Genomic DNA, 13,864 nt, shown 5'->3' with positions numbered 1-13,864 from the left:
GGCAGAGGAAACCACCCCTGGCCACGGAGGAACGGGGCCTCGAACCGGGGTTGACGGCGGGAAACGCGGCTGTGATGGGAAGCAAGGCTCCCACCGCCTCCGGGTGGGGGACCTGGTGTCAGCCCCGGGCCCACGCCTTCCCCGCTCCGCGGCCTTGGGCAGGGCGCCTCTCTGACGCCCCTCCCCCTGCGGGCCCACATGGCTGTTTGCAATTTATCGAGACAGACGTTCGGTTGGCTCAGACCCCTCTGAGGAAGGAAGTGAGGGAGCCGCTCGCTGGGGGGACTTGAACTTGGGTGGCCCTGGTCTGCCTGAGGGTGGACAGGCAGGGTCAGGGGTCACTCACCTCCCCCAGGATGGCCGACAGCAGGTTGCTCTTGCCGCTCCCTGTGTTGCCGCACACCCCTAGCACGGTCCCCTGCAAAGCCAAGGAGGACGGACAGGCGTTGGGACAGCACAGTGCTCCCCTCACCCAGGCGGGGTCTGTTGTTTGAGCACGGTGACAAACAGAAAACAGGACAACCACACACACACACCCCCAAAGCCCCTCAGACCAGCAAAGCTCGGGAGGACATGTGCGGCCAGTCTACCGAGGCGGGGTAGGACCACCGCAAAGCCAGGCAGTCCGGGGAGGGGGGGCGGCACAGAGGAACCGACGGATGATAGTGGTCCTGTTATGGGGGCAAACCCGCACTCCAGTCCTGCCTGCAGTCTGCGCTACGGCTCTGGGCGCGCCGCTGAGCCCCTCGGCTCCTCAGTTTCTCCGTCTGTGAAACGGGGCGGCAAAGCCGGCTTTGCCGAATTCGTGCCCGCACCCACTCGCTCCCTCCCTCACGCCTCCATCAGGCAGTCACCCGAGTGTCTCCCAGGCACCAAGGAATGAACAAGAAGCTCTCACTGGGCTTACATTCTGGTGGGGAGGGGAGCACCGTGACACAAACAAGCACACACACGAGCCGTGGCAGGTGGTGAGAAGCGGCAGGAGCCAGATGGGAGTGGCTGCCGTTTCGGACAGTCGGGGGTCAAAGCGACTGTGGGTGGGCTGGCTAAGGGGCTCGACGTCTGTGCGCAGCAACTCCCGGCAGGTGCCGCTGCTGCTGGGACCCAGTGACCAGAAGGAGCCGGACACAGGAGGACCTGGAGGTGCGGTGGGAACGGCAGGGTCCCGAGGCAGGAACGGAGCCGGCTGCCGGCGCACAGGGCCGGTGTAGGTGGTGTGCGGACAGTCAGTGGGACAAGGAGGCGGCGACAGGTGGGCAGGGTGCTCAGCGACCCGGGATCCCGCCCGTGTGCAATGTCACCGAGGCGTTGAAGCAGGAGAGAGACCTGCACGGGTGTGTGCCTTAAAGAGATCCCCCCGTGTGTGGTGCATTGGAGAAGGCCACAGCGGGAGCAGGGAGGCTGGCCGGGGGCTCCTGGAGGAGCTGGGAGTGGCGTGGTGGGGGCTGGGGGCCAGGGGCCGGCGCCGGGGCAGTGGAGGGCGCTGGGTGGGAGGTGGCGGCTCTGAGGTGTGGAGGGGGAGCTGACCGTTCTCGAGGATGAGTCAGGCTGGTGGGAGGGAACGGAAGGACGCGACTTTGACTTCCAGGTCCTCCGCACCCGCTCCCGGGAGGGGATGGCAGGGCGAGGCGGTCTCGCTGTGCTGGAAATGATGGTGATCCTTGCAGAGGAGCGTGTACATGAATCGCCAGTTGAGTCTGCGGCCCAGAGGAGTCTTCGAGGCTGCAGAAAGCCGCTCGGAGGCGGAGTTAAAGGCAGCAGGCCACAGGGGACCACCAAGAGGGAGAGTGTAATGGGTGATGGGTATTAGATGGTGCCGTCTGTGGTTACTAGAGGTTAACCCTGATTCCTATTGAACACAAACACCTATTTGAGGCACCTCTGCTCCTCTGAGATATAGCTCAGTGTCTACGAGCTCTACCGGTATTATTCTTCTATATCTATGTCACCTGTCACAAGACGTGAACACACCACAGAGAAGGGCAGGGCAGAAGCAGGGGAGCACGGAGCAGGGAAGCCGGCCCTTGCCAGTCTGACTCAGAGAGGAAGCCAGGGAAGGGGGTTCCCAGGCAGGTAGGGTGGGGCTTGGCACATGCCAGGAACTTGTTGCTAGTGTGATCTCCTCCCCCATCCCCTCCCCGTGTCCTCGGTCTCTCCGAAGACCAGCAGGCATGCAGCATACTCTTCCGGGTTTTTCCATTACAGAACAATTTCAGGTGTGAAATACTTTCATACTAAAGTGTGAAAGACTGCCAGTGTGTCCCTTCCATGAAAACTCTGTTGGCCTCAGGCCCCAAAAACCTGGCAGAAGGCCTGCCCACACGGCCAGGAGGAGGTTACCTTTGACACCACCAGGTTTATCTTGTGAAGCTCTGGGGCCAGGCTCTCCCCTTTGCCCTCTGGCTCGAGGGCACCCAGAGGTGGCTGGGCCCCGGCCGTCCCCTTGGTGGAAGCGTGTCCATTCCTCTCCAGCTCTAAGTCTTTGCTGGCAACCACAGAGCAGGTCTTTCTCCAGGACAAAGTGGCGTCCTCCAAAACCAGCGCTTTGCTGGGGTCTTCCAGGGCCTGGACATATCGATCGGGACTCTCCTGCAGGAAGAACCTCTGTGCAGACAGAAGAAAAGGAGAGAAGAGGAACTGGGGTCCCCACTGCAGCAGGAATGCGGACCCCCTTGGCTGGACGGGCCCGGGACCAGTTTATGAACTCACAACCAGGGCAAGTGCGAAAAGCTACCGTCGATGGAGAGGAGGCTTGTTTCCACTGGGGAAGCTTCAAGGCCTTCCAGCTTTCAGACCCCCGGGCCCCGCTTTCACGGCCGAACACGCCCTGCCCCGTTCATGCTTTTCCAGGACCGGGACAGCCGGGACCTGCACCTATCTCTGGGGTCCTGCCCCCAACCAGCTCAGCCCCCTGCAGGGGCGCACCAGGGGGCTCGGTGCCCTCCAAGCACCGCCCGTAACCACTGACCCCACGTCCGGGGAGGAACGTCTTGAAGCCGAAGGCAAACACCACCCCGTGCTGAGGGCCGCGCCGCTGGCCCCACGCCCTCACCTGGAGCCTCTCCACCGCAGACTTGGAATTGCTGAAGCCTTTGACCGAGAAGGGCACGAAGAACATGGATACCCGCATGACGTTCCAGACGGCCATCACGGTGAAGGCCTGGGCAGGGGCGGGGCGGGGTGCTGGTGAGGGTCCCGCCCTGACCCGCTCCCTGTGCCCCCGCAGGCCCCTGTTCCGACCCACAGCTTCCCACAAGCGGGCCCTTCACTTGGCAGGGGCCGGGCTGCTGTCTTGGGGAAACCAAAAACTGGTGAAGAGCAGCTGTCCTAAAGACTCCCCATCTGAAGGGCGGGTCTGTCTAGTCGCTCAGCCCACGGGGCGCCCCCGTGGACACAGTGCCAGGGACTGTAAATCCGGGACCGGAAGGGGGTTTGGGCAGCAGGAAGGAAATGCAGGTGAGACAGCGTTGTCTGCTGTCCGCGCAGCGTGGCACTAGTATTGCTGTCAAGAGCCAATTTCTTCTTCTTCGCCTTCGACGTTCTATTACTTTCTGTCATTTAAAATCTCCCTGCACGTCAGGCCTGATCCGTGCCTCCCTCTTCCCCAGGGAGCCTCCCTGACTGTCGCAAACCACCTCTGGCTTTCAGGATCCCAGAGCATGGGGCGCCTGCTGCCACCCTCCGACTCCGGGCGGGCGCTTCCCCGGGGCGAGCCTGCGCCCAGCGGAGGGGACTGCTGTGCTGGGGCGGTGAACCCTTGGCCGCGGGCTCCCAGGTGACACCCCTCTTGCTTTGGGTGAAGGCTCCTGGCTGCCCCAGCCGATGCCAGCCTCTCACAGGTCGGCACCCTGTCCTGTTCTCCTCGAGGACCTGGGATCCCTCACCCGAAAAGGCACTGGCTCTGTCCCCTGGCCAGGGTCAGGCCGCAAAGGGAAACACAGAAGAAACTAGATCTTTTCATTTAAAGGGCATTTGGGGGACCCTCTCGGGGCATCAGAGAAACTCATCGATTGCGGGTTCCCAACCTCGAGACGTGTATCAGGATCATCGGGGTTAGAACTATGCGTTCTGCCTCCCCTGCACCCCGAGACAACTCCCCCCTGCCCCCCTCCCTCCCGGGGCTGCCGTCCAAGGGATGCCAGTGTCGCCTGCAGCTGGGATGGAAGAAAGCTTGACCCCGCTAATGCCTGGAAACTTTGAATGAACTCCTATTCTCCGCGTGCAGAGCCCTGGGATCCCTGAGGGGCGTGAGCTGGGAGGAGGCCCGTGAGAAAAACCCCTGTCGACGAGGGGAGGGAAACCGCAAGGGCGCGCACACTCACCACCGAGGCTGTGAGTCTCAGCCGCAGGCCCAGGTGGATGAGGAAGGTCACCACCATGGCCACGGTGGGGCCCACGAACAGGATGGTGGTGCTCAGGCTCTGGGTCAGCCCGTTCTTCTCCAGCATCCTCCTCTCTCTCCTCCTGAGATCTGGGAGCGGGCAGAGACATGCCCCGAGGGAAGACCCGACGCCACCCTCAGAGCACAAAGGGAGCCCCCCACCCTCCGCCGGAGCGGGGAGGCTCAGCACCCCCCACCCCCACCCCCACCCCTGGGCGGTCCGCAGGCTCTGAGTAGAAGGCCTGATTCTCTCTGTACCTTTGATGATTTTTGCAAACGGCTTCTCCCACGTGTACATTTTGATCAGCTTGATGCTGGTGAGGACTTCGCTGGTCACCCGGATGCGCTGGTCGCTGATCTCGGAGACCTGCCTCTGAGTCTTCACCTCCCCGTGGATCAGGAGCCCCTGCGGCCGGGACGTGGCGAGAATGCCCGCTGAGAAGGGCAGGGGAGGGTTCCCCGAGGGACACTCCAGCCGTGATGGACCGCTGGGTGCCCCCCCCCCCACACACACTGTCTGGATCTGCGGAGACTGAGTCCAGGCCCCTGCTGGAGGCTCTCCTGGAAGGCCCACGGCCCACCCCCCGGCCCATCATGCCCCGGGGCATCTGCCTCGCACACCCCGTGCCGGGGGGCGTCTGGCTCTCCCGGGTGCCGAGCCAGGCTGGGGCTCACTAAACAGAAGTCCGGCACCTCCGATCTGGGGAATCCTGACCCTCTGCCAGTAACGGCCACCTTTCCCGAGGGCCTGTGCGCCGAGGGAGGGAGACATTCCGTCTAGTGGGTCAGAGCACTAGTCATCCAAGCGTCAGCCCCCTCCCCTCAATTTCCCCTGAAATTTAGGCAGCGCGTGGGCCCCGCACCCCCACCCCCATAATACGGGGCTCAGCCAGCTGTTAAACACTGGGTGTGTTCTCACGTCAGCACGCTCCGGGCGGAAGGGGGGGGGCGAACGTGCAGGAGCCTGTCTACCGAGGGAAGTGTGAGACAGACCCCCCCGCCACAGAGGGCTCTGCGATGGGCCACGCACGCCAGAGTCACCTCCGAGTCCCTGGGCCGACCGGGGCTGTGGCTTCGGAGAACCGTCTGAGGTGGGAGTGGAGGCTGAAGGGCCAACGTCTCCGCTCAGAAGTGCCCCCCCCCACCGGTAGCGCCGGGGTTTCTGGGGCGCATCCGACCTTACCAACAGCGGCAGAACCAGGAGAAAGCAGAAGGTGCTGATGAGCCCGGTGGGGCCGAGCAGGAGGCAGGAGGAGATGGTGCAGGTGACCATGTTCATGAGGGTGATGAAGATCATGGGGCCGTAGTAGATGCCTTCAAACAGGTAGTTGATGTCGGCGGTGAAGAAGCTGATGGCCTGGAAGACACCGAGCCCGGCGCACCGGCGTCACCTCCCCCGTCACCCAGACGGGGCTCCGAGCGCCCCTGGCAGGCGGCTCCCCCAGGCCTCCTCGCGGCAGGGCGGCCCGGGAGGCAGGTAGGCGGGCAGGGACGGACACGCCAGCCGCGTGAGCCTGGGCCCCGTTCCCGGAGGGCTACGATAATCACGCCTGCCCGGGGCGAGACTCTCCAGGAGACGCCGCGTCCGGGCTCGCGGGCCGCGCTGGAGGGGAGCTCTGTCTGGCGATGCCGCGGCCGCTAACGCTCACACCCAGACCCCAGGGAGCAGCTCCGGTCTCCTGCGCCTCCCTGCTCCACTCTGCTCCGGCCGCTGCTTGCATTAGTAATGACCGAGGCTTTTCAGGCGGTACCTGAGGTTTTTTCTCCTCTCCTCTTCTTTTTTTTTTTGGCTTGACTCCTCTGCCCTCTTGCCGTTACCCCGACATGCACCGCTGAGTTCGGTGTTATTCAAAGGTCAACGTTCTAACTCAGGAAATATTTGAGGACCCCTTTCATGAATGTCTTTCAGGAACACCCATCTGGACTCCCTTCAGAAGTGATTTCATTTGAACTTGAACCTGATCTCCTTCCAGCCGCCGGGACGTGCCCCCGGCTGAGCCTTTTTATAAAAATGCTCAGCGCGTGAGGGGGTGTGACTCGGGACAGCCCCCTCGGAGGGCAGCTTCGCAGCGTCTTTCACAGTGAGATGCTTCCACAGACGGGGCAGGGTGGGGGGCCTGTGAGGCACTCGCTGCAGCACCGCCTGCGGCGGCCAGACCTCGGGAACGTCCCAGACCCTCCCCGGTGGGAAAGGCTGACGGGCCTGCCCAGGGAGGGTCAGGTACCATGGGGTCCCGGACCTGTTATCGACCAGCTGTGCAGCCACGGCCACGCTAGTCAGTCTCTCTGGGCCTCAGTCACCTCCCCAGGAAAATGGGGACAGCACTGCAACCTGCGTTGTCGTGCCGAACGGACAGCAGAAGGGGACACTGCCCACAGAACCGTCCGGGCACATCGGAAGTGCTTTGCGGGGGTGGATGAAGGGGGTCGGATGTACCAGCTTCTAGCGATGGGACGAGTCAGCCCCGGGAATGTGGTGCACAGCGTGGGGCTGGGGGTCACGGCAGCACTGTGTACACCTGCTGGTTGCCAGGAGAGTCGGCCTTCCAGGTTCTCACCAGATACAAGAAGAAACGTGGAACTCTGCGTGGCGACGGGTGTTAACCCACTGACGGGTGTTACCTAGACCTACGGTGGTCGCCGTGTTGCCGCACGGAGGCCGCATCGTGCCGTGGCGTACCCCAGACCAACGCCACGCCACGTGCCCATGAGGTTCCGACAGAAACGGGGAGGGGAGGGAGGGCTGGGCCCCGAGGAGGAAACTTCTGTGTGTGAACGTGGAAACTCGGACGTAAAGGGGAGGGAGAGAAAGCCACAAACGGACCTAAACCACGCAGTCCCTTCGATGTAAAAACGGACCCCAAAGACGATACTGTGTGTTTCCCTTGGGTAAAACCGGGGCGCTGCCCGGGCACTGACCCCTCCGCCCGGCACTGACCTCTCCTGAGCTGATGTGCGTCAGGGACCTGAACTGCAGCAGCTTCTCGAAGCTGAGGGCCAGGGCGGCCGTGCGGAACCTGAGGCCCGTGCGCTGGTTGATGACCCAGCTGCTGCACATGCACAGAGACTTCAGGCACTCGGTGAGGAACAGGGTGAGGCAGAGGCCCACGCCGTAGCCGACGTCCGTGGACGACCCCTGGGAGTAGTCCAGGATCCTCGGTAAGATCAGCATCTGACACAGAAGCCGGGGGGTTGGGTCGCTCGGACCTTCCGATCCTTCTTTCGGGGGAGGGCTCAAGCACCGGCTGGGCGCCAGGGCCTGGGGCTGAGGCCGGGCTCGCTGAGTGACTCACGCCCACGCCGTGGGCGCGGTCCCGCCTCCAGGTCAGAGGGTCCAGAGTGGGGGAGCTTCGGTCAGCCGGCCCAGCTCTGAGCCCCAGCTCTGCCACTTCCTGGCTGGTCCCGGCAGGGAACCGAACACACACACACACACGTGCACACACACACACACACGCACTCGGGGTAATAGGGAGTTAAGGACCATTGCTGAAGGTGTGTGCAGAATTGAGGCAGCCCACCAGGGCCGGTGGAGCACCTCGGGGCCGGGGACAGCAAGGGTCACTCACCTCCCCAGGCCTGAGGACAGAGGGGGTGGGGTTCCCGGAATCCAGCGGAAGAGCCACTGAGAAAAGGCTCCTCGCAAGACTCCAGTCGCCTCCCGTGAAGGCGGACCAGGGAGGCGGCCCGCGGACCACGCCCTCTGCCCTGACTTCCCTCTCCCCTCCGGTCTCCTGTTGGCGCCCCCCACTGGGCACACCCCACCAGAAGCCAGAAGGCGAGGGGACCCCATTCGTGTGCTCCGTCGTCTCTGGGGTGACATCCACCGTTGTTTCTTCCTACGTCCATTCTCCCCTTAGCCGGTCACAGCACTTCCGTTTTCTTGGGGGACACTGTCACCTGCCCCATTGCCTGCCGTTCAGGCCGGGCTGCCCTACCCTCTGGTGGCCCACAGTGACCCCAGCTGGGACAACCCAGCCCGTCTTTGCGATCAGATCTGGAGCCGAGGAACCGGAGGACCCAGAGCATCTCAGCCGGTTCAACCCCAGCAGGGTACTCGGGAGAGACCACCGGGTCCCGCCACCTGCCTCCCCCCGGGGCTGCTTGGCCATTTCTCAGGGCGGCTAGCGTGGGATGCGCCAGGACACGCTCTGTGCACGTGTAGACTTAGCCCACCTAACGTCACCCTCTGAAGCAAGTGACACGTGAGCATCCCCAGGACGTCTATCGCTGACAGGGCAACGGGGCTCCGGGACAAGTGAAGGCACAGAGAAGGTCAACAAAGTGCCCAAAGTCTCCCAGCATCTCAGCAGAAGGACCACGCTTTGAACCCAAGCGAGGGCTGCAGAGCTCACACTCTAGTTATTAGCTCTACTACCCACACCCCCACCGGAGACTGTCACGTCTGGGGCAGCACCCGAGAGACAAACACCTCCGAGACACCTGGCGCAGACTGGTGCACACGCCGACCCCCAAGCCCAGGGTCCCCCGGACGTCACCGAGCCTGCCACTTACCGGCCCCAGCACACTCGTGACCGAGAGGCAGACGCTCACGATTATGTAGAGCAGGACCCGAGTTCTTTGGAATCTCAGCAGCACACGAAGCAGCGAAGCTTTTTTAATCCCACTCCTTGAGACTTCTTCTTCCCAAAGGCGGCGGAGCCTTGAAAAGAGGGATGTGGAGCCACGTGACATCTCTCCGCCGGTGTCACCCGAATGTCCCAGGTGTGGCTAGCACAGGCTTTCGTCACAGAACTCCTCAAACGCAGCCAAAGGCGACCAGAAGAGGGCACCTCCCCCAAACACCCATTCGAGCATTATCGACAGTGGCCGTGTCTGTTTCTCCTCCCCTCCCCTCCACTTCTTTTCTTTTTTTTGCTACATTCCAAGCAAATCCCAGCCATATCTCAGCGCCTCCGTATGTATCTCTCCAGATAAGCCTTTCAAACCTCCTCCGCAGCAGCTATCATAACAATACTTATTCATCATCATTAACAGTTACATGTGAGTGACGTAGTGACAATACTTTCTTTGCGGTGTTGAATAAGTACCCGGTCTGGATTCAAACGGATCTCATTATTTCAAAAGTATCTTCTTGCAGTCAGCTGGCCTAAAGCTGACGTTCATTTTTAAGAGCCACATCTGAGAGGCCTCTCCCGTCTCATTGTAACCTGTGGTGGTTTTCCCTTCCCTGCACTTCCTGCCGTTCTTCTGTGAGAGAAGCAGGTTTTGTCCTCTGGGGCAGGGGTGTCACCCTCACTGTCACCGGGGGCCGCATCGGCCTCTCGGTCACCTTCAAAGGGCCGGCTGTGACTTTAGGGCTGTGTACGTGTAACTGCTCCTTAACTGGGGGCCAGGAGCTCGCGCTGCCGCCGGGCGGAAACGAGGTGCCGGGCCGGATAGCACAAGGTGGGGGGCCGGGTTCGGCCCTCGGGCCTCGTGTCTGCCGCCTGCACTGCAGAATGTCCCACGTTCTGGATTTGACTGAGCGCCTCCCTGCAAGGCTGTGGCAGTTTAACCAGATTCTGATTTGCTCTGCCGACCCCCGAGGCCTGGCTGCAGTGTGCGACACGGCCTGCCCCCTGAAGGCTCCCCTCGGGGGGCCCCCCCGGGGCTGCCACGGCCCGGAAGGTGTCTGGAGCGGACACTCCACGCCCGCCGACTCTCGGGGAGTCGCTGGAGGTGGGGACGCGTGTGCAGAACATTTCTGGTCACTTCGTTGCCCCCTTCCACTCCCCGTGTCACCTCGCAAGGCCGGTGACACAGGAAAGAGAATCCCACAGCCGGCTCACGGCGACTCAAGGACGGAGAGACGGGGCCGCCGGCCCCAAAGGGAAGGGCCCTGACGCCGGTCAACACCTGACCCTGGGGGAAAAGCGAAGGGACTCGAAGCGGCCGTGTTCACCTTTCCTGGGGTCCCGGGCCCTTAGGCAGAGCTCATAAAAGACACGAATCCTTCTTAAAAAAAAACGTTACCCTCACTCGGGGACAGGTTCTGTCACTGCTCTTAGAGACAGCGGAAGGGAGACCGGGGGGACACGGATGAGAGACAGGGACACCGACCGGCTGCCTCCCGCTCACACCCCGGCCGGGGTCCGGTGCGCCGGGCCCAGGAACCTTTCAGTCATACGACAACCAGCCCTCCATCCAACCAAGCCATGCCGGCCAGGGCAAAAGATGAGAATTCTTGCTCCAGAAAAAAAAATCTCTAGCCGTATGCCTCAAACGTGTATGCCGTTCCTGGAGAGTCCTGAGCCCCAGGGGACGGAGGGAGGCTCTCGGGGTAGCGGAGGACCCGATGCGGCCGCCTGAGGGGGGGGCCTCACCGACTCCCGGGCGCCTCTGGTCCCCTTCCCCCCAGGACCGTCTCTCACTGCCCCGGCGGCCGCCCGGCAGCCCCGCACCTTCTGGAGTTCCGGGTGGAGGCGTCGCGCAGCGACAGAGGCGGCGTGGAGTTCTCGTCCAGGCGTCTCCGCAGGCCGAGGACCATGAGCCCCGTGATCCAGGTCACCGTGAGGTAGGAGAGCAGGCCGGCATTGTCGATGGGGTTAGGGGAAGGAGACCTAGGGGTCGCAGGCAACGAACGCGGTCACCGGGAGGGTGCCGGCTCCAGGCGGGGAAAGCGAGGTCCAGGGCGAGGTCCCGCGCTGATGAACAGTCACTCTGTAAAAGCTGCCGCGTGGCCGTCCAGGGGCACAAGCACGTGTGTGTTCCCGTGACTCGGTTGCGTGTGGTGGGGGGGGGGGGCGGGAAACCGCCACCGCACCCGCAGCGAGGGGGACACGTGTCAAAGACAGGAGAGCAAAGACAGGAGAGCGAGTCCGGGAGAGGTCGCCCCGGCGGCCCCGCCGGGGGCTGCCCGGCCGGGAGCTGCCCCTCGCCCCGCCCAGGACTCACCTTGGCTTGAGCCGGAAGGGCAGCATCACCCTCCAGTCCCTGTCCTTCCCCGAAGGGGGGGGCCCCGCGCTCCCCGGCGCCTCCTCCGGCTCCCCCGCCTGCGGGCTCCGGGGTCTGTCCTCCAGGGCGCACGTTTTCTTGGGCAGGAAAACCAGGGAGCGTTAGTTTCAGAACCGCCGCCGCCCCAAGGGCGGGCGGGTGAGAGCAGCCACGGGAGGGGGACGGCCCCTCCCACACCCAGCTCCAGGGCCAGGCAGACGACCGCTGCGTGTCCTCCCTCACAGGCAGAATCTTAAAAAGAAAAGAAAACCTAGCTCGTGGGTGCAGAGGACAGATGGTGGTCACCAGGGACGAGGTGGGTAAGCGGGTGAGGGTGCAAACTTCCAGCGACAGAATCAGAAAGTGCTGGGGCCGGAGCTCGCGGCGCGGCGACGGCAGGCCACAACGGTGCGCTGTGTCCGGGGAGTCACTCAGAGGGAGAGCTCAGGGCTTCTGGCCGTGAGAAAACCCTGCGCAGCTCCCTGGGGCGGCGGGCGCTAACTGGAGTGACTGCGGCGAGCATCTCACAGCGCAGAGAGACACTGAGCACTAGGATGCACACCAGGAACTGACATACCGTTGTGTGCCAATGCTATCTCAATGAAAGCGAGTGAATGAATGAATGAATGAATGAATGAATGCAATGCTGCCAGGCAGAGTGTGAGCACTGAGCCGAGAGTCAGGAGAACCAGGTCCCAATCCTGGCTCTGCTGCCCCAAAGCCGCTCGGGGACCCTGGGCAGGGCGCTCCCCCTCCCCGGATTTTCATTGGTCGCCAAACACCCCGAGTCGACAGAAAGAAGAGGGGGCGGCGGTCAGTCGCCCGCAGAACGTGAGGCCCAGTCACCCTCCGGGGGCCAGCCTCCTGAAATCAGTAAGTAAAGAAGTAAATCCCAAGACACGAAGTTACCCTTTTGAGGAAGTGGGACATGACTAAAATGACAAAAGAGATACATTGTCTCTAGGGCTTCATATAGAATAAGTGATACGACCTTCAAAGCCCACCATGGATGGAGGGGAAGGGGCTCAGAGAGGGGTGCCTTCAGGGCGGGGGGGCTGGGGGAGGAGGAGGAGGAGACCAGCAGCTGGGTGTGGTGGTCAAGGTCCAGTCTGGCACGTTGCTGACAGGTTTGTAGGTTCTCGTATATTATGGGTAAATACATAGATGTGTAGGTAGTAGGTGATATATACATGTGTATGCAATAAACACATAGATACACAGGTAATAGGTGATACATACATGTGTGTGCAATAAACACATAGATGCGTAGGTAACAGGTGATACACACATACACGCACATGAGCCATGAAGGTTGGGTCGTGACCAAGGGTTATGGCTCATCTAATTCTAGAAGCCTGGGGTCCACTAGAAAACATCCAGGTTGAATGAACACGGGACACCACTCCTTGACCCGAGTTCTGAGCGCCGAGAACCCCCCGCCACCTCCGTTTCCAGGGGTTCTGATGCAAAGGCGATAGAGCTACTTACGTAGCTGAGTCCCAGAACCACGTCATCGCCCGCGTCCAGGCCGAGATTCACGACACCATTCGAAGGCCTGGGGACCCGGTGTTCCTTCTTCCTGGTCATCTTCAGTTGTCCTGCCAGTTAATTCTCCGTTTTCCAAGGTCAGAGAATCTGCAAACGCAGCAGGCGGGAGCGGCTCAGCTCCGGACCTGAGCAGGCGGGAGAGAGGATGGTGCCCAGCCGCGAGCACGCAGGGGCCGTGCACAGGGCGGGCCATCGTCCCAGCCCCTGCCCTGCCCTCTGCCTGGAACGGACTCGGCTCCTTCTTTTCAAACATCTACTCCGGCCTCGGCCCCACATCCCTGGGGGAGACCTTCTCTCACTGCCCGCTCCCAGCCCCACGCCCTGGCGCCGGTCCGTCTGCGTCCACTGACGGATCTGCTCACGAAACCACGCTTCTTCCCTTCTCCCAGGCTGTACTGCACGCCCAGGTCCACCGTCATGTGTTCTGGGTCGTTTCCCGCACTACACGGAGGACAGGCAACGCATCCGCTGTGCTCACCGTGGGGGGGGTCCCGGGGGCCGGACGGTGCCAGGAGTACAGGCCAGGTGCTCAGCGGCTGAGCGACAGACGGGCGGGTGAACGAGGGAGAGGCTTGCAATGTTGCCATTTTGTGACTCTTGGTTTTCGGACTCGGGGCAGGGGGTCTGGGCAAACCGGGGAGCCTTGAACAACCAGGCATTTTTACCATGTACTGACGTGCTTTTGGTTTTCGACTTTCTGGGGGTGTGATGCTCCCGCAGCGGGGCCGCTGCCTCGGGGAGGGGAAGGGCGGTGACGAGGAGTGTCTCTGGAGAGACAGAAAGAGAGCGGGCGTCCCAGCAGCACCTGGGTGGGGCGTGGCCGGTGCCTCACGGGGCCCCATACCCCGAAGGGCCCCCAGCTCAGGTTCGTGCTCTGCCGCCACCAACTTGAAATTCTTTTCTTTTAAAGATTTATTTTATTTTATTTTTAGACAGAGGGGAAGGGAGGGAGCAAGAGAGGAAGAGAAACATGGATGTGTGGTTGCCTCTTACGTGGCCTGT

At 62.3% G+C, this 13,864-nt stretch overlaps 1 protein-coding gene across 1 annotated transcript in view; it reads right to left on the bottom strand.

The window, feature by feature from the left end:
* ABCC11 (ATP binding cassette subfamily C member 11) overlaps positions 1–12,901 on the bottom strand; it is a 35,982-nt gene extending 23,081 nt beyond the window's left edge. Inside the window, 11 exon segments of the mRNA XM_045818832.1 lie at positions 347–418; positions 2,341–2,604; positions 3,053–3,160; positions 4,323–4,471; positions 4,640–4,787; positions 5,565–5,738; positions 7,320–7,553; positions 8,894–9,041; positions 10,783–10,941; positions 11,276–11,412; positions 12,803–12,901. Coding sequence (XP_045674788.1) covers positions 347–418; positions 2,341–2,604; positions 3,053–3,160; positions 4,323–4,471; positions 4,640–4,787; positions 5,565–5,738; positions 7,320–7,553; positions 8,894–9,041; positions 10,783–10,941; positions 11,276–11,412; positions 12,803–12,901 — 1,692 coding nt within the window.
* Positions 12,902–13,864: the final 963 nt, after the last annotated feature.

Source organism: Phyllostomus hastatus, unplaced genomic scaffold, assembly GCF_019186645.2.
Source record: "Phyllostomus hastatus isolate PE091 unplaced genomic scaffold, TTU_PhHast_1.1 phas_scaffold_345, whole genome shotgun sequence".
Taxonomy (NCBI): domain Eukaryota; kingdom Metazoa; phylum Chordata; class Mammalia; order Chiroptera; family Phyllostomidae; genus Phyllostomus; species Phyllostomus hastatus.
This window is presented reverse-complemented; position numbering and strand designations above follow the sequence as displayed.